General features: G+C 36.1%; 1 protein-coding gene across 4 annotated transcripts in view; it reads left to right on the plus strand.

Moving 5' to 3' along the window:
• Window positions 1-27,229, plus strand: part of LOC129743786 (cytohesin-1) — a 129,650-nt gene that overhangs the window by 54,380 nt on the left and 48,041 nt on the right. For all 4 annotated transcript variants that reach the window (XM_055735975.1, XM_055735973.1, XM_055735974.1 and 1 more), the window contains exons 2-4: window positions 8,018-9,467; window positions 9,693-9,825; window positions 19,396-19,494. In XM_055735975.1, coding sequence (XP_055591950.1) covers window positions 8,478-9,467; window positions 9,693-9,825; window positions 19,396-19,494 — 1,222 coding nt within the window. In that variant the 5' untranslated portion in view covers window positions 8,018-8,477. The remainder of the gene's footprint in view (window positions 1-8,017; window positions 9,468-9,692; window positions 9,826-19,395; window positions 19,495-27,229) is intronic.

The following is a 27,229-nucleotide window of genomic DNA, read 5'->3' on the forward strand; positions in this document are numbered from 1 at the left end:
TTCTGGTTATTAGGTAAAAAGGTAGCAACTAAATAATAATCCCACCTGGAAAAGTGGAAGAAATGTAATCATAGCTGAAAACCGAGATACTATTATCAAATTGTCATGGGCGTAAATTTTGTTCTTAAGTAATCTGCCTGAAGCACATATTTGTTTAGAATTTAAACTCCCATAAAACGTTAATAATAATAATTTCATAGGAAAAAATATCCTCGCATAGAGATACAATTGTTGTTAAAAAGAAGAAGAACAGTTGCATTATTTTGTTTCATAAAATTAATTAATTTGGATGATTCACTTAATACCTTCTCTTCTACAGATTTTAAATGGCCGAACTGCGAAGCTTCATTTTCCACGAAAAAAAATATGGTTAAACAACATTGCCTTTCTCAACCGTCAAAGAGAAGTTCATCCTTGATTTGGCCTAATAACTTTTCAATCAATCAAAAGTAACATTACTCTCGGGAATCGGAATGGAAACCTTGAGTTTGCATTTTGCCGGCAGTGAAAATTCCTGACGTGCTTCCGAAACATTTCAACCCATCCAAAACACGCAAGTCTATCGAGTATTCTGTAGAAGGAAAAGGGTTAAAACATCAAAAAAGACTCAAGGGCCGAAGAAATTCACTGTCAAAGTCAAATCAGCGCACAAACTTTATGTACCAGAAAATGAAGAGCGCAATATTCTACGTTTGATTGCAATTCCCCTTATCGCTAAGGCTACGACGGGGAGTAAAACTTTCCCTTGAGAATTAGGTGGGGAGGAAAAAAAACCTAGGCAAGTCCATAACAAAACTCAGTAAGTGGCAGTTTTATAAACTAAACACGCAACAAACCATGCTTTACAACAACACAAAAAAAATCTATAGACGCTATTAACACTGAGGAATGGAAAATTTTGTAGAGGGTGTTCCAAAACAAAAAAAAAAAACGAGCGAACGTTGAGTGCTTTTCCGTGGTTCGAATGTTGCAGAAAATCTTTCCACTTTGACACACGTAGCTGTTTGGATTCTGTCAAAGCAAGAAAAAAGAAGTTTCCTAATTTGAAAAGAAAAGTTGGAAAAAGAAAAATCAACGATAGGCCGCGCTTAGTGCGAACAAAAAGATGCGGAAGAATTTAGGTTAACAGCTGGCCATAAAATCATAGGCCCGTTTAGTTAGTAGCAGCCTTCCTTTGATATTGATAGAGCAGCGGCCGGAAATTGGGTCAAGATTAGGGGTATCAACAACAACAAGGAAGATTACCGACAAACGGGACGCGTTTGGGTCGATTCTGGAGCCTAGGGTCGAATTTTTAATAAGGAAAATTTTTAATCCTAGAATATTTTCCCCATTTAGTAAGGCAACGTGAATAGATTAAGTTTCGAAGAAATATTGTTAGAAATAGGAAGGCTTTAACTGCTTTTTGGAGTTGGTTCAGTTTGCTCACTAGGAATTCGTAGCTATTCAGAAGATGCTGGGTACAGATTTTAATGTTTTCTTCGAGCAATCAGGATTATGTTTTGGGTTTTTATACATATGGGTGGCAGCCTAAAGCATCATGTCGAAATTCGAAAACCGGCCATATACATTTTGTACATTGGCTTAAAAAACTGACTTGTGCAAAGTTTCGGCTTGTTATCCCTCAAAAATCGTTCAAGGGTAGACCAAAGAAAATCGGAAAAAACAAAATTTCAATTTTGATGCCAAATGCAGAAAAGGTCGAAATCTGGTGTTATAAACGAAGTAGTCTCATCAACAATGCTCTTCCCATATTCAATCATATTGATGATTGATTCTCGACCAACTATATTTATTAAATATCCAACTATATTTATATGATGGGTTTTAAACGTTCAACCACAGACAAACAGACAGGACACTTAGAAGAAAAATCGGTTGATTTTTCGCAAAACGATTACATTGCCATCTAGCGGCGACATTGCCTACCAAACCATTAAAATTCTAGAATGGATCATGGTCACCTATGACAATTTGGCGTTTCTCACAAAAACGTAAACAATCAATTTATCATTTGTAAAGAGATACTGTATTATTCTCTTTTATAAACTTATTCAAATTTTTGTATTATTTCAGAAATTAGTGATATTGCTGTGCTGTTGCTGTCGAGTAAAAATCTTGTTCATTAAAAGAAGTTCAGATTCGAAGATTTCATAAATCTCCTAGAGAAGGATTGGAGTTGACACCGGTCATTATCAAGCATTTCTGCATGTAAGGAATATTTTTAGTGGTACCGACCATTGTGATGAAGCGGCCAAGGCTGGGAAGCCTATCTTTGAAATTTTATAAAGGGAATCTTTCCAGTTCAAACTTTTTTCAATAAAAACTGGCTCAAATTTGAAGGCTTTATTAAGATAACGGATAGACACATTGCACAGAGATAAAATTGTTCTAGTTTTATCTAATAAAGGCTATCAATGAGAGTAGGTATATCATTAACGTTTTTTTTAGTTAAAATATATTTTCCGAATAAATTCGCTTCATCAGAATAAACGTATTGATTTCAAAGAACTACACCTACAATTAATACCCGAAATCTAACTAGGCAATAAACAAATGAGAAAAGAAGGAAATAACAACCGATTTTTATTCAATAGAAACACAATTTATTAATTCAACAAAAAACTGGCAATTCACTTCTCGACAGTTTTCCCACATTTGTTGTTTTTTTCCCTCGGAACCAGCTTTAGAATTCGATATCTGCACAGCATTTTTTTACTATAAATGTTTTGAGCAAGAGCGGCTGAGAATGGCAGATTTCCAGTAGGGGCTTCGATAAAATTTCGCTTGAGTTTTCAAATTTCCAATAACACACATTCGGCTAAATAATCTCTTCCGGACCATCAGTTCTCTGACCCACGACTCATGCACCGGAATTAACCTATCACGATTTGCCACCTTATCCGCACAACAGTTTCTCTTACTGTACATCGCCTGAGATATCGTTCCTGGATTCCTGAAATATTGGATTCTGGATTTTAAAATAGGCATAAAATGAATCAAACCAAAACTTATCTTTTCGCACGAGCGCATTTTTTCCGAACGCTAGAGTTTGTTTGTTGTTAAATCAGACTGAATGATGTTGGAAACCATGGAGATATACAAGAACGGAGGTTTATTCAAGTATCACACAACCAATCATGAAAATATAATTGAATTTACTATATTTATAATTTAATACCTAGAATCAATCATATATTTGTAGTTGAATCCATCATCATCTGAATAAATTATACCACTATAGTTGAATATATAATATTTATAGTTAAATGTTAAATGTCAACTAGAAATGTTACAGTTGAATCAATTATACCATTACAATTGAATCAATCATATTTTTAGTTAGACAGAACCAGTAATGCATAGTTGAATTTATTATATTTGTCAACTTTGCTTTGATGATTGGTATAACCAGCTGAAATAGTTAGAACAACAGTCGTCTTTTTCTTCCGTGAATCGAAAAAATTGTTTTTGTCAAAAATCGACTTTAAAATTCCAAAGTAGAGGACCTAATGAATGATATCTGGAAAATTGAAATTTTAATTTTGATGCCAAATGACTTAGAAACGCATGAGATCTTACTAGTGTTATCTGAAAAAAAAAAATTGGCCAAAAGTCGACTTTCTAGAACTTAGTTGGTTTACAGCAAACTGCCGTTTTTCAGAAAAAGTCCCAGAAAATCTATTTTTGGCCTACATTTTTGCAGCGAACCTATTGGGGCCTATCGGATTTGCAGCGAACACCTATTTAGCAGGACAGTTGTCTGGTATTCTCGCAACATGTCCTGCCCAGCGTATACGTCCAGCCTTCGCTACCTTCTGGATACTGGGTTCGCCGTAGAGTCGCGCGAGCTCGTGGTTCATCCTTTACCTCCACACTCCCTTCTCCTGCATGCCGCCAAAGATGGCTCTTAACACTCATCGCTTGATTACTCCGAATGTACGCAGGTCCTTCTCGAGCAATATCCATGTCTCGTGCCCATAGAGAACAATCGGGCTAATAAGGTCATGGGTGATACTTCGTGCGATGGCTAGGTCTTCCGGGATGGTCGTTCGCCGCCGGATCTCACGACTGGTGTCATTGTCTGCGGTCAGCCAGTGAGCAGATAGACAAAGTCTTGGACTATCTCCAGCTCATCCTCCAGCCATCGTCGCCTTGATCAGTCTGGTTAGTTTCCCGGAAAAGTCGTTCTCGTCCATAATATTCCACAGCTCGTCACAGTCGATCGTGTCGTATGCGGCTTTGAAATCCATGAATAGATGGTGCGTATGAACTTGGTTTTCACGGTATTTTTGGAGGATTTGCCTACACTACGTCCTTCCATAAAGCTGGTCTGATGACTTCCCACGAGTAGAATTCGGGACAACATTCTGTAGGCAGCATTGAGGACAGTGATCGCTCGGTAGTTCTCAGTGTTCAATTTGTCGCCCCTCTTGTAGATGAGGCATATTACGCCCTCCTTCCACTCCTCCGGTAGCTGTTCTATGTACCAGATCCGGACCATCAACCGTTGTAGGCAATCGTCCAACTAGTCCGGGCCCATTTTGATGAGTTCAGCTCCGTCCTTCCCATCCGATTTGTTGTTTTTCAGCTGGTGAATGGCTTCCTCAACTTCACTCATCGTTGGGAGTGGCTTCTCTACGTCGTTGGCTACGCCGGCGATGTACCTTCCCCCACCGTCTTGATCTCCTGCATGTGCGCCGCTCATCGAAGTGCTGCTTCCACCTTTTGATCACCTCACGATTTTGCGTCAGGTTGCTCCCGTCCAAATCCCGGCACATTTCGGCTTGCGGTTCGAAGCCTTTGCGAGATGCGTTTAGTTTCTGATAGAACTTTCGCGTTTCCTGGGAACGATGCAGCTGCTCTAGGTCATTGAGATTTTCCACGTTTCGACGAGTGCTTCTTTGCAATTCTGCAGCCCGCACGACGTTCTCTTTGTCCATCATCCTCCTACACTGCTCGTCGAACCAGTCGTTCCATCGATTTCGTTACACATGCCCGATGACGTTCTCCGCAACGCTGTTGATAGCTGTCTTGATGGTATCTCAACCAGCCCTCGAGAGGGGCTTCTTCAAGCTCGTCCTCTGTCAGCAGCGCTGCCTCGAGCGATTGTACGGAGTCTGCTGCGACCTCAGGTTGCTTCAGTCGTGCAATATTTAACCCAGGAGGGCGTCGGTTTCGTATGTTGTTCACTACGGAGAGTTTTGGGCGCATCTTCACCATCACCAGATAGTGGTCTGACTCGATGTTGGCGCCTCGACAGGATCTGACAACGACGAGAAGCGCTGGCTGTCTATCAAAACATGGTCGATCTGTGATTGCGTTTCGATCTCCAGGTGTACTTGTGTGGGAGGCAGTGCTGGAAAAAGGTACTACGTACGGCCATTCATTTGGAGGCGGCGAAATCTGTTAGTCTGAGGCCGTTTTCGTTGGTTAGCTGGTGCGCACTGAAACTTCCAATTTTCGATTTGAATTCCTCCTCCTGGCCGACCTGAGCGTTAAAATCCCCGATGACGATCTTGATATCATGTTTTGGGCAGTGGTCGTATTCACGCTCCAGCTGCGCATAGAATTCGTCTTTGTCGTCACCGGTACTTCCGAGGTGAGGGCTGTGCACGTTGATCATGCTGATATTGAAGAGTCAGAGAGTCAAGCAGGTTCAAATCCGGACTGCTCGGAAGCCAAAGATTCTTTGGAAAACTTCAAATTATCTTCCAGACTGTTTAAGTCCGTTTGAGGTATGGCATGGACTCCATCTTGTTGGAAACCAACACTACGGGTTTACCGAAGTATGCCGAATCCACGGAAGCATCGGTTTCTTTAAAATGTCCTTGTAAACATCAACTTTTACTCAAGCTTTTTATGAACATCCGGTATATTCAATCCGTTCGGAGCAACTCTCCAAATACCATAATTTTGGCAAGATGCTTAGTGCTAAACTTGAATTTCACATTCTCTGAACTTCTTTAGTTTTCAAGGAAGAAATACACCGATCCGTACGTGCATCGGACACCGGATCAATTGGAAAAAGTTTCTGGTCTGAGAATACGATGATCTACTTAAACTTAGACAGCAATCGCTTCGAGCGCTCAAGTCGCAGTGCTTTAATTCGTTCTGTTATCAAATGGCGCATTGCTCTTGCCTTTGATGATGTTTTTAAGTCATCTTTGACCAATCTTTCGCTTTCGCTTCCTTTGTCAGCTTTTGGGTTGGTCTCTCTGGGTTCCACTTCACTTTTGTCTTGATCAATTTTACCACTTGTATAGTACGCGCACACCATGGCTCTCCACTAACCAGCTTCCGTGGACAAGGTCCAACAAGGAGAAAACGTTTCACGTGGTAAACAGTTGCTAGATGAAATGTTACATCCGCCGAAATTTGCTTGGGAGATTTGGGTGAGAAGCACACTAGCGATGATCTTCTTCGTGTACATCTTGCCGTTATAGCATACACTCTACTACTGCATTGTTTACGTCAGTTGACAGATAAAGATTAGAGCTAAAAATAGTCAAAAACAACCCAAACAGACTCCTAAAATTTACGCACTCTTTTATGGTTTGTAATGTAAGTGTTTATGAGGCATTTTTAATTTCATTTTTCACTACAGTCGCCTGAAACTTCGATTGGCACTACTTAGAACTCATCGTTTTATGAAATGACAATATTCCGCAATTATATCATCATTTCTTTTGACCCTTTCTAACTCGTAATTTTAAAAGAATATTTCTTAATCTGAATATTTTTATTTTAATTGATGATTTTCACTGAGATTGAGTATCTAAATTTGGCTGTATTTTATCCCCAAAACCCGCTTTGTTTCTACGGCCATTTTTCTACCATATGTTGGTAACAGTGGATTCCCCTTTTTCTATTTTTCGTATTTTTTTTCTATTCTTTGAAGACTTTATTTACTAAACCAGTTTGTTCAGACTGCCCACTTCTTTCAGAACAAACCTTCCGCCAAATCGACCAATAGAATCATTACTTAACAGTAAATTTTCCTTGGTCACAATAGCTTCCAGTTGATTGTGTCCTTTCAGCAAGTAATGATGACGCGCGATGACACCAAATGTGTATTCATCAAATCCCTTCCTCCACTTTTGATTCTGTCGCTATTGTATTTCCGCTCAAAAAGAACTTGTACCAGAAACCGCTAATCAAAATGACTTTTAATGTATACCTTCAACGTTGGGGAAGGACTGTTCCAACTATTGGCAGCAACTAAATGGGGGGTAGTTTCCGGGTGGTCGATCGCACGGACAGACGGACTGCCCCTTCTCATAGTTACTCCTTATATAGTAGTTTTTAAAAGGGTGATTTTTTTTTCTGTTCAATGCCTGACTGAATACTGGGGAGGCTTAAAAAGATTAAACGATTCCCGGGTTTTTGTGTAGGTGGCTTTCAATAAGTTAGGCACTTCGGACCGACACCTAACAGAACAACTGTTGATTTTTTGTTGTGTGTTCTGTATATACCGGCCAATGGCATGGGTCGGTTGAAGGTGGTTTCAGTTTATGGTTTTGCGAGGATACTTTTAAATAGATTGATTATTGGGAAGGGATACAGTGCTTGAACTTGTAAAATGGATAATTGATTTGGATTAATTAGTCCTCGAACGTAGAGTTTTAAGCTCAAGTTGGATTGAAAGTTCAAGGGGGAGAATATGGTTTAAAACATGTTGAAAAATTAATCAGGATTCGAATGCACCAAATGCATATATGAATGCAAATTGCAATCGGATTAACACTTTCACCATTATCCTGCATTCGCGTAGCTAGTTTGTTGGGCTGGGTTTCGAATTAGTTGGCTTGTTGCGGGAGCGTTTCGCGGAGATTGCGTCTGGAGGTTAACCATGCATCTGAAAAGTTCTGTTAGTAGAACACAAATTGAAAGCTGCTGGCAATTGGATCAATCGAACAATAATAAATCACACGAGTGGCATTTCAAGTCAAGAGACCATATGTATGTTTTGTTTTGTTGTGAGGAGTGTTTAACGTTTTTTTGGGTAACATTTCAGGATCGCTTGAAGTGGATTGAATTTTTTCTTTCGCCGAATGAGTAATTAAGTGCGTAACAAATGAACAGTCGTGACGATTCGACATCATCGAATGAAAATGCTAGTGAAGACGAGAATTCAGACGGAGAAGATTCTCATCGAAAAAATGGACATGGACATAAAAGTTTGTGCGCGACCAAAATAGCAGTGCAAGCAAATCGAGACGTCTCGTGAAGAGTCGATTGTAAAGTATTGTGGGGAATGTGATCGACAGTTGAGAACTGGGATGGTGATAGAGAAAAAAAGAGATCTTTCCCCGTTGTGTATATGTGTTTAAAGATCCCAAAATAAGCAAACATTTGTTCTGTTTTTGTCACTGTTGCTCGTTATCCAAGTGAGATTTTTTTCCTTGCTGTCCTCGGACGGGGACAGAGTTGATGTAATTATAATTAAAATCCGAGAATAAAACAAGGCTGCGAAAATGTTCTTCTCGTCGACGACCGCCGACGTGAAGAAAACAAATTGGTTCTCATCACTTCGAAGGCAACCGAAGCCTAAAAAACCGGCGCTGGTCGCCGAAAAATTGCAGCAAAAAAGCTGCGTTGACTTAACCTCAAGTGGTTTGTTCCCTGGAGATCCCACCAGTTTGCCACCGGATGTGGGCAATGGTAGTCTACTGCAGTCTCAAGATCCTGTGAGTGTTCCAGCTCAGGAGCGGTTCATCTGCACCTGCGAGTGGGTTCGAGTGTCTCCTTCGCCTTCAACGTTGTCTTCCGATTCGCCCGAATCAAACTCCAATACTAGTCATACCTCATCGACAACCGCCACGATCACCACTACAGTGTCCCGAAGTCTGTTAGAGAACAAATATCATCCATCACTAGCAAGTGCCTCCTCGGAAGACAATCTTATCAGTGATAGTGCCAGTGACCTCAAGGAAATTGCCCTGTCCGCCGTCAATAGTTCTAGCAGCCTGCGGAGAAGACCCAAACGGAAGGAACAACTCTATACCTCGACTACGGTAACTACCGTGACAAAAACAACGGTTGTGAACCGACAGAAAACCTACCGGGTGGGACTGATTTTTAGTGAAAATGGTGAAGTCCTCAACAGCAACCTAGATCTACGACAATTGCTAGAGGACAGCCAACACGCTCAATTGATTAGCGCCAGCAGTAGTAGTGATAGTGGAACCTCACTGACCACCAAAGAAGATCAAATCCTCAAAGAGAGCACAAACACCAAACCTTCCAACTCCACGCGACAATTTAGCATACTGGATGATAGCAATTTCGACTTCATCGACGAAAGTGGGGATCTGTTTAATCGTAACTACTCTCACGCGGGCGGTGGGAACATTCCAATTAAACCGGGCAGCACATCACCCAAAGTACTCAGGAAATGCAACAATTGCAAAAACAAATCTAATCTAGTCTACAGACGTAGTGTCAGCTCACCAAATCACAAGAAGGTAAATTTACCGTTAACGTCTTAAACATTTAGCATTATTATCCATCCATTTACTTACATTATCCTATGGACAATCCAGAATGACTCCAGGCAGATTTCAATTAAATGTTACAGCTCTGTCACACGTGTGGCCCAACTACAGTCAAGCCGTCACTAATCACACTTGTTATTATTTTTTTTTCTGTTTCTCTTCCTCCCAACGCACTTGGCGCGCCAATAATTACAGCAAATTAACGATGAACTGAACGAGGTGGAGTCGGAGATGCGAGCCCACGAGAACAAGGAGGAGAACAAACATTCCAACAAGGACAAACAGATGGCCTTCGGGCGGAAAAAGTTCAACATGGACCCGAAGAAAGGTAAGAACTTCTAAGAGGTGTTTTGGTTTGTGGCGTGGTCAGAGGAATCGGTATCAATCGTTTAATTAGGCCTAACGAATCGAAAAAGCTCGATTGAGCCTGGGATAAAACTGAGATTTCAAATCTAAATGTGAAAGAACAGGAAATGTCCTTGTCAAGCAGTGATTCCTTAAAATATGAACACATTTCAAGCATTATCAATATTCGTATTTATTCGATGATTAATTCTTAATGAATTAATCTATATGAAAATAGAAACTGTTTACGTGTTGCCCTCCATTCAATCAAGTATTCAGATTTTGTCTAGATATTCAGGTCTCAGAGATACAACGCTATAAAAAATAAATTTTACCATTTTTTTTAAAGTTAAATAGACAACATTTCAAGTTTTTCTGACATCACTAATGAAAAATTTGATTAAGTAAATATTTGACATTACCCTCTAAAACCCAACGCCACCTTTAGATACGGTTTACTAAAGTCGGCATAAACCAAAGTCAACCATTATTTTAACTTACTTTTTTTAAGTTCCTAATTTTCTTCAATTTATTTGAAAAGAGTGAAAATTTGTAGAAATAAAGTGTTATTCAATGTACGTGGATTGATCAACAAGACAGAACTCGGTTATAAGCCGCCCACGGTGTCTGTGATGGAACGATTTTATTTATCGAGAATATGCATCGCTAATTTTTGCACCATTAGAAAGCTGGGACTTTCCCCTTTCATTTGAGCCTAAATTTAAAATAATCCATGGGGGGTCTAGAACATTTTATTTTTTTGAAGATTTTTTAACCTTTTTAATGGTTTTTTCAAAGACAAAATGATACTAATGACTGTGAAAACGCTCGTTTTACCTTTAGCGTTGATCCAAATCCATATGTCAACAATCAAAGTGATACAAATTGAGAGAAAAGAGTAAGAATGTCACAAACGGCGTGATTATTATTTCATTTGAAAAATCTAATTAAACTTCTCATCACTGGTTGTACCAAGACCAGAAATTGTATTCTACGAGCATAGTTATTGATTGTAGAGTGTATAAATGTTCAAAACGGTTTATTTACATTCAAAAATCAACCTTTTACATAAATTTGATCAGGAAAATCTGAAGTAATGAACATTTATTTGGTTTTATGATTCCAGAACAAATATAAAATTCTTTTTTTTTTGTCACTCCGATTTTTCCAAAAATCCCGAAGTGAGGAATAAATAAAGTTTAAGACATGTTAATACAAAAGTTTGATACATTCTCCGAAAATTCAAACAGTTGAAAGAGCGAAAGCCAAACTGTGGAAGATGGGAATAATATCAACTGTTGTTTAAGCTTTTTTTTTTTTTTTCAAATTTTTGATTTTAATATTTCTGATTTTTTTTTTTTTTTAATTTTGTGCAATGTAGATTGTTTAAAAATTTCTTCGCAAGCCAGCTTTTGTTCAATTTTTTTTCCATTTTATTGAAAATTTGATTTCATTTTTATTATAAACCCCATGACGACCCCCCCCCCCCTCCACCCCTTCCTCGTTATTTTTCAACTCGAAATGACAAAAGATAGATTTCAATTTTTTCCGGCTATATATAAAAAAAAAGATGGCACCTGCTTTACTTGAAAATTTTGTTACTCATTTCGAACTTTGAGCAATGTAATATTTTGAATATGTGCATAATCTGGGCATTAGCCCAGAAAAAAAAATTAAATGTATAAAAATATTTTAAGCGTTTCAATTTTCAGTTGAAAACTTAATTTCGACCCAATTTTTATATACATGAGTGCCTCCAAAAACACTAAATTATGCAATCAAAAATAAACAATGGGTTGAAATTTTTCAAATTTTGTATATGATACTTTATCATCCTTGTCTTAGGTTTTACAATCAATTAAAAGTGAAAAGTATGAAAACCTTCAGAAATCATCAAAAAGGATGAAAGTATTTCAACAAAGATGTTTGGTTTTGAAATTCATGTGAATTATTTTAAATTTCCAGCGAGTGAACCAAACGGTGGAAAATTGTTCCCTTCCAAAACAGCAGGAACAGCAGGTTCTTGGTCTAGCGCACCATTTAAATTTGCACACCATTTAAAAATAGTTTCCCGAGATACCTTTCAAATATGTTCTTGGAGAAGCAGTAAGAAGCTCTCGATCTAAGTATTCAGTATTTCATCTTCTTTTACATCTGGAGTTTTTACTATTGTTCTTGGTTTTCAAACATTATTTTTAAATGTTCGCTTCTAGAAAAATGAAGTAAATTGCTTCATTTTTTAAGATTCAGTAATAATAATAATTCATTTTATTCCTGTAACTTAAGATACAATCTTTTTGAACTGTTACAATTGGGTTTTCTTAGTATCATTTTTGTTCGCACATAGTTTGTTTCTGATGCACTTTCATATCTAACTATAAAATACTCGATTACTGTCTTATCAATGCAAATCTTACTAGTGAAGCCTTCTTGAACTCTGATTTCGATTTGAGGGATTTAACATGGGTAGGAAGATTATTCCAGTTCGCGTTCCAGTAGATTCAGAATGGGCTTGTGATATAGCTCAGTTGGCAAGTCTGTTGTCTTCTGAGCCGATGTTCGCGAGTTCGAGCCCAAGAGTAAACATCGAACACAGTTGTACCGGATAAGTTCTTCAATAACGATCCGCCAACTGTAACGTTGATAAAGTCGCGAATGCCATAAAAATGGTAAAACGACTATAATCGAAACAAAAAAAAAAGTAGATTCAGAACGATAGAGCATTTTTTATTGTTTCATGTTTCGAACTCAAAGCAATTATTCGCTAACTTTTGTGTTGAAATTCTGAGCATCTTTAAATATAATGTTTACTCCACGGTTTTAATTGACTTGAAAGGTTGCCTCGGATATTAGGAAATTTTGTTGTTAGATACACTTTTTTCCATTCGAATTTCACACTAAATATTGCATTTGAATAAAAAAAAAACAAGACCGATTCAAAATAAGCCATCAGGTTTGTGCATCAAGCAGACATGAATATGACAAAACGAATTAAACCGAATAAGGAGTGTTTTAAAAAATGCAACACTTTGTTTGATGAACAACTTTTGAATGCCTGGATGGAAATTGATGAAATTTTTAGTGGAGCTGCCTAGTAATGTAATGTTCACGTGTGTAAATTTTTGTGACGTGTTGTCAAGTGATTTTTGAGATAGTGTCCAATGAACGAGTTTTTCCACTTTAATTTTTGGGCATCATGTGCGCCATCTATAATGTATTCTATTAACCACCCTTTTTTCCAAAACAAGGCTATTTTTATTTACTTTTTATGTTTGCTGAAGCTTGACATTTAAAATCACTCAATATTTTTAATTTGGTCGATGTTATAATAAATTTAGCCCATTGTCCTCCTTCAGTAAACAATTCAACATATTTGATTTTTTATCACTTTATCACAGATGCTTTTTGATGCAATCTTCTTTGGATATGGAGCCATTCATCGTGTCAATCGTTATGAAACACTGACTGATTTGCAGCTAGACTAGAGTTACCATAAGTACTCTTTGAAGAGTACATGTACTCTTTTTCTTTTTTTGAACTTGTTTGTTTCAGTATATGAAGTGCGTTAACCACATCTTATACAAGAGATACGAAAATATACAACTCACAAAAACTTCCAATACCTTACCTAAGTATCTCGTATTCATGAAGGCATTTGAATCGTAATTAACAATGAGCGCTACAAGCGCCGTTGAGTATGCAATAACCCTCGAACAGTTGTCAAAAAACACAAAAGCAATATACTCTTTTCTTTTTTTTTCAATTCAAGTATTTTATCGGATTTGTTGGGGTTTGTCAGCATAACATCATACTAATTTTCTTTGAATAATCTAAAAAGAAATATTCTGTTTCTGACTTTTCTCATTCTATAAGTTGAAAAAAAAATTATGAGAAAATTTATAATTATTATATAAGTCATCCCAAAGCTTTAAAAAAAAATTCTGAGCGTATTCAAGCCGAAAAAACCGGGAATTTTTACCCAAAAATCTGGCAAAATCCGAGATTTGGAGTTTGAAATTTTCACTTACAACCGGGCAATATCGCAAATCAGACAAAAATCCCGGCTTTTCTCATGAAAATTCAAGAGAAAAAGTGAAAAATGAACACATGAAAAATTATTCTTTATTGAGTAGCATCAGCGGTGTTCAATTCAAATTTTACATTTCCAAAAAATGTATTTCGATGTAACAAGCTCAAAGAATCAAACATTGTGTAAAAAATATAGTTTTGGTTTGGACTTTGCTTATACTTTGGAAAAATCCGGGCATTTTTCTCGATATCTTTTCCTTTTTTTCTTGAAAAAGCAGGCAATCTGGAAAGCTTAGTATAACCTATTCCTCCCAATAAATTGGCAGTATTTGAATGACTCTAAATAGTTCTGTTTTTTATGACGTTTTTTTTACTCTTTCCATTTTTTTTATTGTACTTTTTTTTAGCATTTCGGAATATGGTAACCCTAAGCTAGACTAGACATCAAATTTTAATTTTTTTCCTACACGCAAAATAATTTTCACTTGAAAACTTTTTCTTACATCACGTTTAACACAACTACCGCCAAAATCGCCTAGTAAAGAATTGGGAAAACCCGAATCCAGCATAAGCTTTAAACGCTGCTCTTTAGAATTTGCCATTTTGAACTCTGAAAATAAACACAATTACATACAACCCGTCATTCACTTGAAATTCAAGTGATGGGGTAGTGAATATTTTTTCTGACTTCAAATTCAAGTGACGACTGAAGTGAATGTGGATGAATTCACTTGAAATTTAAACTTGACTGCCAAGTGAAATGGATATGTTGCACTTGAATGGAAGAAAATCACTGGATCCTTGTTTTTAAGTGAAAAATCATGTGTATTTTAAGAGTGAATTTGGGTTCAGTGTAGTTTATCTGTGGAACATCCAGGCCAGACTTGTCAACAAAAAGTTTCTTGCTGGAAATCTACCAGGTGCCCGCTAAAGAGTTAGTTATGCATGCCTTCACAACATTGTTCAAAATATCTCCCCGCTAGTGTTCCAAATATTTTGCGTACGATTTGACCACCGTTTTTAGTTTATTTTATCGGTGGACATCTTTTTTACCTCGTAGAAATGAAGTCAGGCCTGTTTATAAGTCAGCTAGACGCACCAGTTTGAAAAATGTATCGTTTCTATCACAACCCCTATTGAAATTTTCGGATAGCGCTTGATGACTTCATAGAATCTTTCATCTTCACTAACAAACAATTATCACAAAATATGTCATTTGCTCAATATTGGGTACCTGGATAAGATACAGCTATTCTAAGAAAATCGGATTTTTGGCTATTCAAACTGCAAAATCTCAGAAATCAAGCAATGCTTATTACTGAATTTTTTTAAAGTAATTCACAAACATTTCGGACTATTGATTGCATACGGAAATAATATTTTCTATCCAACTGTCAGTTTTTATTTTTTTTTAACCCTCATCCGCATTAGAGTGTCATTTTGACACCATTGCAAGTTTGAAGGCTTGTAACTATTTTCAGAAGCTTGAAAAAACCAAAATTTCTTCGGGGACTCTAAATAAATTCAAAAGTTCTTTAATATTGCATTTTTACTTTTTTTATGGCCTGGACAAAAAAACTTCCTTTTCCGACTTAGAGTGTCACTGACACTCCAAAAGTAAAATCTATCTAAGTCGTTTGAATTATTCTGAATTTCATATAAAATTTATATCAATAGAAACCTTGTAATGTCAGTAAAATATGTTTAGAACATTGTATATAGCTAAAGCTACTAGTTTTCTCGTTATTAAGTATGAAGAAAAAAATCCGAAAAAATATGCCTCAGGAAAACTGCTGTAGTTCATATATATCACGTCCAAAAAATATTTGCTTTATGCATATGAAAGCTGAAGTCAATGTCTACATCATGAAGCCAAGAAATATTTTTTTAAATTTTTTTTATGAAAGGGTCACAAAAAGTTGAAAAAATTGGTCTGAAAAACTTACTTTTCATTCGATTGCTAGTAAAAACTGTTTCAGCGATGGTAGAGATTTTAAAAAAATAGGACTACTAAATTTTTCTAATTCTGACATTTTGGTGTCTTTAGATTTTTTATGCAACAAAAATTGAATTTTCTGGAATTTTTCAAAGTTAAGCGATTTTTTTACAAATTGAAATTTCATCTGTTTTTGTCGTCCACCGTAAATGTTTAGTAAATTAGTATTAGTAAAAATTCAATTCGTACTCGGGGAGCTATTATATCTTTATTTTATTTTTTATTTCCTTTTATGGTTTTCTATATCTTTAAGCAGCGTCATTTTAACATTGTTATTTTTTCCCTTGGTGGGCTTCCTGAGCCGGGGGCCCAGGGAAATGGCCACCTCCTCCTCTCTTTATAACTCCGGCCGTGATGAAAAAGATTTTTTGTTAAAACTTATGAAAAACACTACACTCATTCTGACTCCTAATTTAAATACCTTTTTTTTGTTACTTATTTCTTATCTACTTTTTTTTTTGTTTTAACTTCCTTATTTCTTTGCTATTTTTTCTTCTGATATCTAATGCTACTATGTAAATGACTATGTTAATCAAATAAATCTTATTAGAATTTGTTAAATTTCAATAATCCTTAACACTGTTTTAAAGCTGGTTCTTTTTATCGGAGTAAGTCGTAAACTTTTGGTAAAATTTACAGCATAGTATACAGTTCATTTTTATGAGACCACATTCTTATAAATAAGTGGCTGGCTGTACAAATTCAGACAACTGACCACAGAAGACGTTTTTTCCAGTGAATCCAATGAGCCGTTCAGACTAGTCTAGCCTGTCTATAGTCGACAATGTAGCCCAGAGAATCTGTTCCGCTCGACATTCTCCTCTACATACTGTGTTGTTTGTTGCATCTTTTGCCTATTGATCGGAGGTGGTCATCCGATAAAATCGAATTAACCCTTTTAGGATGAATTACCAACGTAATAACGTTGACAGACGAGTGAACCTAACCTACCTTTTCGTCGGTCCCCCGATTCATGGACCGGCCAGCCTAAGAGCAACTCATCAGCTCCCCATGAGTATGCAAAAGGGAGAAATTTCAATGGATCTGGCGCACATCGCCCGGTGGACAATTCACCATTGTATCGGTTTTGCCACATTAGGCTGGTTCGTGGACCGCACATTACCAAGTGGTTGAATTATTTCTATCAGGATATATTGACAGTTTTACACGAACACCACCTTAGCAGGAGGCCTCAGCCCTAACCTCAAACCATGGGAGAACAGAATCAATTTTTAAGAAGGGCGCACGATAAACGCGATTTTGCGGTACTAATATCGACAAATTCGCCCTGTGGAAAAGCGACACACAGATGCTCGTGTTTTGATTTTTTTTGGGTGGTCAGGGCTGCCAAGTGCATTGATATTTGGAAAATGATTATATTTTAAATTGAATTTTTATTGAAAAACGATTTCATGAGTACTGAGAATTTGCAACTTTCCCCTAGATTTCTATTAGAATATGAAATTAAACGCAACATTTATCTGAACTGAATAACAACTGTCTGTATCGCACACTTAAACGATGCACACAGGGGTAAACTATGAAAAAGGCGATCAAAACTATTTTACGCCGAAACTATGCGTTTTAGACCTATAGTGTCTTCGAGACAAATGGCCACCATGACAAGGGCTAATAAATTAGTTTTTTGAAAAATAGATTAATCCACCTAGTAGTGAGTTAGAAAAACTAACTTTTTTAATATCCATTTTAGAGCTGTATTGTCTGAGAAAAGTTTTTAGCTTGTACCAATTCTAGCAACTTTGCTACAGAAGTCATAGCTGTAACATTAATAGTTTCAAAGTTATAACAATTTTTAGAAAAATAACACCAATTTTCAGTTTTTTTAACATAACTGTTTTGCGCGTGATTTTTCATATAAAATATGTTCTAGAGAGTTTTGAAGATAGAAAAATTGTACACTTTTGCTGAATATACTGTATTGAAATTTTGAAGTTTAAACGAGATATCTAAAAAATACTTAACAAAAATAGTCATTTTGAACTGGTTATATCTCCTGAGTTCGGACGAGTTCGGGTACATATTTTACAGTTTTGAAATCAGAAAAGTATCGCCTTTCAAATAATGTACAATTCAAAGTGGCCAATTTTGACCTTCATAGTGTAAATGTCAATAGAAGTGAACCGAAAGTGAAGTTTTTATACTAATTTGAGCATAACTATTACTATTATGCTGCAACATGTACGATTCCTAACAGTAGGCCTACTTGAACCACTTGAACTTGAGATGGTAGATGGGTTCAAATTAGTATCAAAACTTCATTTTTATCTCACTTCTATTGACATTTACACAATGAAGATCAAAATTGGCCACTTTGAGTTGTATATTGTTTGAAAGGCGATACTTTTTTGATTTCAAAACTGTAAAATATGTAACCGAACTCGTCCGAACTCAGGAGATATAACCAGTTCAAAATGACTATTTTTGTTAAGTATTTTTAAGATATCTCGTTTAAACTTCAAAATTTCTATACAGTATATTCAGCAAAAGTGTACAATTTTTTTGTTTTCAAAACTCTCTAGAACATATTTTATATGAAAAATCACGCTCAAAACAGTTATGTTGAAAAAACTGAAAATTGGTGTTATTTTTCTAAAAATTGTCATAACTTTGAAACTATTAATGTTACAGCTATGACTTCTGTAGCAAAGTTGCTAGAATTGGTACAAGCTAAAAACTTTTCTCAGACAATACAGCTCTAAAATGGATATTAAAAAAGTTAGTTTTTCTAACTCACTACTAGGTGGGTTAATCTATTTTTCAAAACACAAATTTTTTAGCCCTTGTAATGCTGTTCATTTGTCTCGAAGACACTATAGGTCTAAAACGCATAGTTTCGGCGTAAAATAGTTTTGATCGTCTTTTTCATAGTTTACCCCTGTGTGCGATGTAGCGAATTATGTGAAAATGTTATAAATAATCAGAGCATGCAGGCTATTATTTTCATAGTCAACATCAACGTGGCTTTTATTAATTTACTTTTTTTTTGTAACAGTGAATGATTTTGCATTCGTTTAGAAGTTGGAAACAACTCTTTTTACTTTACCGAGCAGTACATGAAAATATATTTCAGATGTTTTAAATTCACCTTGAAAATTCATTAGCGGAAGATGGCTTATCTTCATCAATTTTATTAGAGACGCCCCGTAATGAATTCAAACTATTAGCTGTTGATTGTTAAAAAATTTAATCAATTCAGAAATATTATAATTAGTTTTAAAAAAAAATACTGATTTTTGTAACGCGCCTAGCATCACTGGTGAGGCCGTCAGCTCATCAAAGTTTGAGGTTATGGCTGAGGCCAATTTTTCGCCAATACTGGCGCCCGTATATACCCTTATAGATGGTTTATTACCCCTTCAGGCCAGAGGGAAAATGAATAAACTATTCTTCGGCTGCCGAGAGCGCTAGCACACATCGGTTCTTTAATGAGCACGCTACAACATATTTGATAGATTGAGACTTCAGTAAACTAACCAACATTTTTCTTTCTTTTCATATCTTTTTCAGGCATAGAATTTCTATATGAAAACCAGCTTCTAAAAATGGACCCACAGGATGTGGCACAGTTTCTGTACAAAGGAGAAGGACTCAACAAAACTGCAATCGGTAAGTCTAGCATTATTTTGAGCTTCAACTCGCAAACAATCAATTCAACTGACATCACTGTTACTACCTAATGATGTATTGTTTGAAAAGTGTCATACCTACAAAAAAAGTATAAATATAGAAATAAAGCGATTTTTCTTTTTTTAACGGCTCGTCCAAAATCGGAATGCCAATCAAAATTGATAATAGATTTATTTTAAAAATGTTCTAATAAGGAGGAATTTATAACTTTACCATTAGAATAAATGTTTTTTTTTTAACACAAAACTTACACAGTATCAAAACACTGATTTTCTTACGTTTCTTATAAATGACGTTCGGTTCAAACAGTGGGCATATTAAAATTCGTGTGAATCAGTTATTTGTTTTTTTTTTTTAATTCAAAATATCTTTCATTTTGAAGTTCGATATGTATAAAAGACGGACACGTATAAAAGAAGACACTCAGTTAAGATTTTGGAAGACCTTGTGCAAATTGGCGAGCCTTTCATTTGATGCCTGCCATCAGATTTTGTATTATCACTTTCTTCGCCACAGAACGCCACTTTGCTTTGAAGCTTCTCGTTGCTTATAGTTTTTTGGGTCTTCTTAAGGTTTTGCCTAACAATCGTCCAATATTGGTCGAGGTTCTGGTGTGTTTGGAGGGTTCTTATCCTGGGGTGCAACCTGAATGTTGGCCCCAGGGATAAGACCACTCCATGGCCTTTTTCCATAATGGCAGGATGCCAAATCCGGCCAAAACAGCACGTACAATTCATGTTTCTCCAGGAAAGGCAGCAAACGAGATATTTATTGGCAAACTTTGATAGTTGAAGATGGTTGAAAAAGTCCGCCATCTTTTCCCTTCCGGTTGCTGTATAATACTTTTGTCCAGGAAGCTATCTGAAGTCTGCCTTGGCGTAGGTTTCGACGTCCATTGCCACGCAATCAAAGTCAAAGTCAAAAAGTTTAAGTTTTAAGTTTCAATCGTACAATGTTCTTGAAATTGCCAATTTACCAACGATCATCATCTGAAAAATTCTAAGAAACTGAAAAAGTCGGAATTTAAGATTTAAAAGGAAAGTGGACTTTGATTTGTGCCAGTCACTGTAGATACAATCTTAAAAATACAAAAGTGTATAAGATCTCACTGATCAAACAGTTTAGTTTTGCCCTAAAAATCATTCAAATAAAGAAGGCTTTACTTTTTTATTTCTGTAAAAAATTACATAGAGTAGGGTGGAGTAAAAGTACCCAGCAAACATGATATTGTATCAGAAATGATAATTTAATTCGTTAAGAATGGTATTGCAAATCGCAATTCCCACTGCATAGGGAAAAGATCGTATAAAATGTCACCTGAAGTCAGTTTAAATCGTATATAATAAAAAGTTCGCAATGTTCGTAAATTTTGGAATGATTTTGCTTTCGCGTGGACTTCAAGTGAGAAAATCGCGGCATGTTCTCTCTGCAACCACCAGAGCTTCCAGATGGCTAAAAATCAGATGGAAATTGAGTAATATTGGCCAATGAGAGAACTGGAAAATATTGTCGCTGGCAACGATTTGAAGGCTATGAGGGCAAAGTCTTACGCTCTCTTGCTGTCTTCAAATAGATACGAATATGGTATCGAATAGCGCCAAATTTTTGTAGTTTTCGTCGCTTTAGAAAGAAAAGAAATTTATGTAGGGGAGAGGCGGGTTATATGCGCATATTAAGGAAAGCACTCATTTCAGATAGGAGTCTAAAAACTACATGTACATGAGCGGACATCTGTTTTATGTACGTTAGAGAAATTTTTCTGATAAAGTCTCTAACAGTTTTTGTGAAAATAATTTTATAATAAAAGTAGTCAAAATAGCCGATTTTCGAAACCGGCGGGCTAAATGCGTATATTTATGTTTTTAGCTTTATCTCATATACACTTGCAATATTCTGATAATATCTAATTGAAAATGGTAGAAACGGATGTTAAGCATACGTCAAGGCTGAAATTTTTGTCAAATTTTAGACATCACTAGTTATTTTGCATGAAACATAGTTAGGTGTGCCATATGGCCATATTCAGGGTGGCCAGCGAACCGGGAAAACCGGGAAAAACCGGGAATTGAAAATATCACCGGGAAAACCGGGAAATAACCGGGAATTTGACATCCAAACCGGGAAAAAAAACCTTATGCAGTGCAAATCACTTTTTCTATATAAATCCTACATGTAGAAAAGGTTGAAGTTAACCTTCCAAAGCCGTTCGCTAAATATACGATTCGGGGAAATTTTAGTTGTAGCTTGATTTCGTTCTCCTGGCTGTAAATGTTACCCGATTTGAATGATATTATATTCATTGTGTAGGTTATTTATTCTAATTACTCACCATTTCAAAACTAAGTCGATATGTATTACCAGGTTATCATAAACTGGTTCAGAAAGTAAAAAGTCCGAAAAATCAATTTTATTTTTAAAATACTCATAACTTCTGACAACATTTCTGTATTTCAGTGTTTCAATGATGTTTGAAATCGTCAAGAATCCATCTTTCCGACAATGTATAGATATGTTGGGGTTCAATGAAAGTTTCGACCGCTATCTCAAATGTTCCGTTAGAAAAAAATCTTACTTTAAAAAAACGACATCCAATTTTGGCTTTGCTCAGCTGTATTTCATTTCCTAACGAACCGATTTTCAAAACTCAAATTTTAGTTTTTTTTCGTTAATTTGATCATTATTTTCGTAGAACATACTTGGTCTGTCAAAATTCCCAGTTCTTCAGTATATTGGAATGATGATACAGATGTTTGAAATGTGCGCTTCGGGTCATATTGACCCGAACAGCTTTGGAGGGTTAATCAAGAGTAGTTTTTTTTTTTTTAAATTTGACATAGACGTTAATTGTAGTTGTTTGGTGAAAATATGAAATGAAAAAAGTTTATGCGCGTTTCCATTCTTTAATGTTCGCTTTTCCACCGAATGTTGATGCCAAAATTGTTCGAAATTCTAATTTCAGAATCCAAATTGTGAATTCAGAATTGATTTAGAAAAATTTGATTATAAATTCAGGCTCAGTATGATTCAGGTCTGTAATTTAGATTTCGAGATTTAATTCAGTACTCAGAGACGGTCGAATTAAGTTCTCTGTGCTAAGACTTGAATCATGCATTCAGTCAGAAGCTGGACTGAAAATGCAGATGAATTCAAAAAAAAAAAGTTCTGTAAGTTTGAGATTTCAAGTTTTGAAATTGGACTCAAAATTGAATTTCAAAAATTAAATATTTATTGGAGCTTTCACTCACTTTTCACTCATTATCTGGATTTAAATAACATGCTTGTTTTAGAGCAGAAATAAAACCAAAACTAAGACACTATTATTCTTTATCCATAATTTAGTATCCAGTACACAGTACTATGATCTCAGAAATAATTGTTCAAATAACAATCAAAAATCATAAACCCACATTCAGAATAAAAAAAAAACAAAACCATATAAATGGTATTTATGCAATTATTATTAATCTAAATGTCTAAGTTTTAATCTTTTCTAAAACGAACACAAACACACACAGGATCTCAATGAAACTTGATGATTCCTCGAAGAGATTCCTGTTTCACTTAATTCTAGGCGTACATCTTTCGAGAATTGATGGCTAGCATCTTACAAATGCTAAAACCACCAATCCACAGAAAGTTTACTATGTATGCCGTGACCGGGATTCGATCTCATGCCCGTTGGATTAGAAGGCTTGAAGGCTATCCTCTATACCACGGGCTGCGGCAATAAATAAATCTTGAATTCTAATCTCGAAATTTCAACTCAAAGTTTTAATTGGCATAATCAATTTTAAAACTTATATCGACATTTATCGATCATAATTAAAATAAAAGTTGGTATTTCAGAATTTGAGTTCAACTTTTTAAGTCCGAGTTGAAAAGTAAAATACATTAACAGCACAATATAAGTTTGAATATTTATCTGAATATTCTGATTTATCATTATGGCAATCTTTATAAATTTTATATTTGGAGATTTTCGAGATTGATGAGTTCCTTTTCAAACCTGTATCATCAAATATTCGGAAAACGTATCATTTTCCTTCCCTTTTGATGTTGCAGCTTCCATTTTAAGACATCATTATGGGCTTTTCATTCCTTTTAGAGTTGTGGAGGAAATAATGACTATAAATCTCTATTCTCGCGTCCAGTTCTTTCTAATCTAACACGATTTTTCGAAGAACTCATAAAGATTTTCAATAAAATACCTTAAACTTTATTAATTCCTCCCGCATTTTAAAAATGACAAAATATTTGCATTTCAAATAATGTTCAATTATTTTTCCGAAAAAATCTAACCTTAAATGCCTCGGGAAATATATTTTAGTCACAATAATTTTAAAGATTTTAGAAACCTTTGAACCCTAAAGTTGTTTTATTGACAAGTGTAAGCTTCGATTCTGATTAGTTGAACATACTTTGAAATCTCCCAGAGAATTTGAAATCCAGAACGTCAACCACATGATATCATAATGTGGTTTTAAAATGATACGATGCGGTGCTTCAAGATACCAAGATAACGTCCAAAAAATTCAAATTATAAAAATAAATAAGTTTCCGTAAAAAAGTTGTCCAAGTTTGAAATAGATTGTTGTCAAAGACTAAGACGAAGGTGACATTTTTCGTTGTACAAATGAAATTTATCTTTCTTCATTTAAATACTTTATTATTGGTACGAAATCCAACAAGTCTCACCGCTATTTTTGCAGTTGTCAATAACTTTTGAATTACAGAATTTATTCACTGAAAATATTCAGTTTTTACACACTTTCACATACATACAAATATCATAAAATATCTAATTGTTCGGTTGATAAATCTTGTAAAAGGTACCGGAAAAAACATAAAATTTCACTAGGGAAAACCGGGAAAAACCCGGGAATTTGAAAATGGAAACTCGCTGGCCACCCTGAAGTGAACGTTGGAAAGTGTAAATGCATTAGTTTTTTTCAGGACTAGAGCATCAATTGCATTGGACTATTCCCTCAGAAACTCCACTTTAGAAAGAGTTTCAATGATAAACGATCTCGGAGTTATTTTCAATCAAAAGCTCTCGTTCGCATAGCATATCTCGACAACCACAGCAAAAGCGTTTGCCTTATTCGGATTTCTTCGTCGAAATACACTGAGCTTCGAAGACCTGTATGCCCTTAAAACAGTATTCTGCTCGTTGGTACGAAGTGTACTGACTGGAATACGCTGCACCTGTTTGGGCACCAATACCAAACCGTTCACATCGAAAAGATAAAGAGGGTCCAGAAAACGTTCATCACCTTATTCCGAGAGATGTGGTCTACCGTCACTGACTTCTTCTAGCCGAAGGAGGACGTACTTGCAACGGATTTTCGTGTACGCCATCATAACAAACGTTATTGATTGCCCGCAATAGCTGTACTCTCTAAATCTGCACGATCCAGCTCGCATACACTACATCGATGCTCTCATGCTTTCAACGAGAATTCCCACCTTTTCGACTTCAACTTATCAAATCCGATGTTTAAACGTTCGAACACGAAATTATTGCAACATCAAAAACATCATGCCAATTTTCTTATAATATTTAAAATGAAACCAAAATTTATATTTATTTATATTTACTTTTATTTACTTCAAAAATCAAAAGAAAAGTTAATCGATGGAGCCTTGAGTGTAAAATGGAACGCATTTTCGCGTGATGCCCTCCATCAAAGTCTTTACAGTGTCATTCGGTACCAGTTCCTCAGTTTTTTTTTCCATTTTCTTAACATGACCTTCTCGTCTTTGACTGTCTTCTTGCTCTTCCAAAGCTCCCGCTTCATTATTGCCCAGTACTGCTCCACCGGGCGCAGCTCCAGACAGTTTGGCGGGTTCATGTCCTTTGGAACAAAATGGACAGAATTGGCCTCATACTACTTCAGGACACTTTTAGAATAAAGGCATGATCCCAAATCTGGCAAAATCAGCGGAGCTTCGTCGTGCTGCTGCAAGAACGGCAAAAGGCGCTTCTCTAGGCACTCAGATTAATAAATCTCGCCATTTACTGTGCCCTTTGTCACGAAAGGCTCACTCCTCAGTCCGCAAGAGCAGATATGGCCTACCAAACGAGATATTTGGAGGCGAACTTCGACGCAGTGCTGCAAATTTTCAGTGTCAGCTTTCAATATTCAATTGAATTTATTGCAGTGTATCGGTCAGTTCAATTCTAACTGGATTCATACGAGAATGAACAGAAAGCTCAATCCCGAAAGCACTATGCACCCTCATTCACCAATCGGAGACATCGATTGTTAGTATACATTCAGGCTCTTTGCAGGTTCATGAGATTAGCAAATCTTCATTTTCAGTTTCAGGCAAACAATGCTGATAGTGATGAAAGCTTCATTTCAATATCATTAAGTTTAGTCGAATGGTGACAAAGCTTGGGCGAATCGACTCGCTAGGCTTGCGGAAGAAACTATGTTTACGACAATCAACGATGAAATTAATGATAAAAAAACCTTTAAAATTTGCGTAGTTTGAGTTTGAGTAGTCGGTCACTTGCATGCATGTCACTTTTTTATAATGAAATTTGTAGAAATTCTCAACATTTTGTTTTTAAATTTTTATCCTGAAACTTATCAAAACCAATTACGATTGCAGGTTAATATTATGGAATACTTATGAATTTGCTAGTAAAATAATCCGAATGCAATAAAATTGATTAATTCAAGAGGTGGTCATTTTATTTATCACAAAGATGATCTTAGAAAAACTAAAAGAAGGTAAGTAACAAACACTATGTGCAGATAATTCGTCATAAAAATAGACAATATATTTTGTCATTCAAGTCATTGTCGCTAAAATACCACTCTTGAGAAAGTTTTAGTAAATTCTACATCGGTAAGAAATTTCTAAACTACGAAGCCACCCGTCCCTCATCTGAAAAATCGTTTAGTCATAGCGGTTTACAAATCGTGTTTCCATTTCAAATTCCAATTGCAAAAAAGGCAAAAACAAATGTCTACCGAAATTATCAGCAACTTTTGCTGACACTGATTGAATGCTAAAGCTGTATTCACTGATCGAATACAAAGAGGGAAAATCGCTATCATAGCAGCCGAGCGAAACAAGTTTGTCCTGGTTCACGAATGAGCTTTCAACTGACTAACAGCTATATCGACAAAGCTTGCATGAGAATGACTGAGCCGATAAGAAGCTTTTGAATTTGTTGACGTCTCGGCTCCATTCATGTCAGCTTGAGCTTTCTACACTGATAGAAATTCAAAGTCATTCTCATTTTGTGCTTTCAGAAAATTGCAGCACTGCTTCGACGTTTTCTTCTTCCTAAATTTGTCGTCTACATTGAACTTGCTCGTGCCGGTGAAAAACTCCAGGCTCAGAATTTGCTTAAAATCGGCTTTTATATACGTTTCGTCGTCCATAACACAGCAGCCATATTTTGTCAGCATCTTCTCATAGAGCTTCCGTACCCGAGTTTTAGCCGTCAATTGTGGCCGCTCATCGCGGTTTGGGAAGTTCTGTACCTTGTTTGTATGTAGTCCTTCTTTGCATTCTGGACGTAGCTCTGCGACATTCCGATCTTTTTAGCCAAATCACGGCTTGAGACGTTGCGATTTGCTTTAATCATCCGTTTCACATTTCCCTCCGTCATTTTGTTCTCCGTTCCCGGTTTTCTTTCATCTTCTTTGCCGTGGTCCAACTTCAACCGCTTCAAAACAATGGAGACGGTTGAATC

The sequence above is a fragment of the Uranotaenia lowii genome, chromosome 2 (genome assembly GCF_029784155.1).
Source record: "Uranotaenia lowii strain MFRU-FL chromosome 2, ASM2978415v1, whole genome shotgun sequence".
In the NCBI taxonomy this organism is placed as follows: domain Eukaryota; kingdom Metazoa; phylum Arthropoda; class Insecta; order Diptera; family Culicidae; genus Uranotaenia; species Uranotaenia lowii.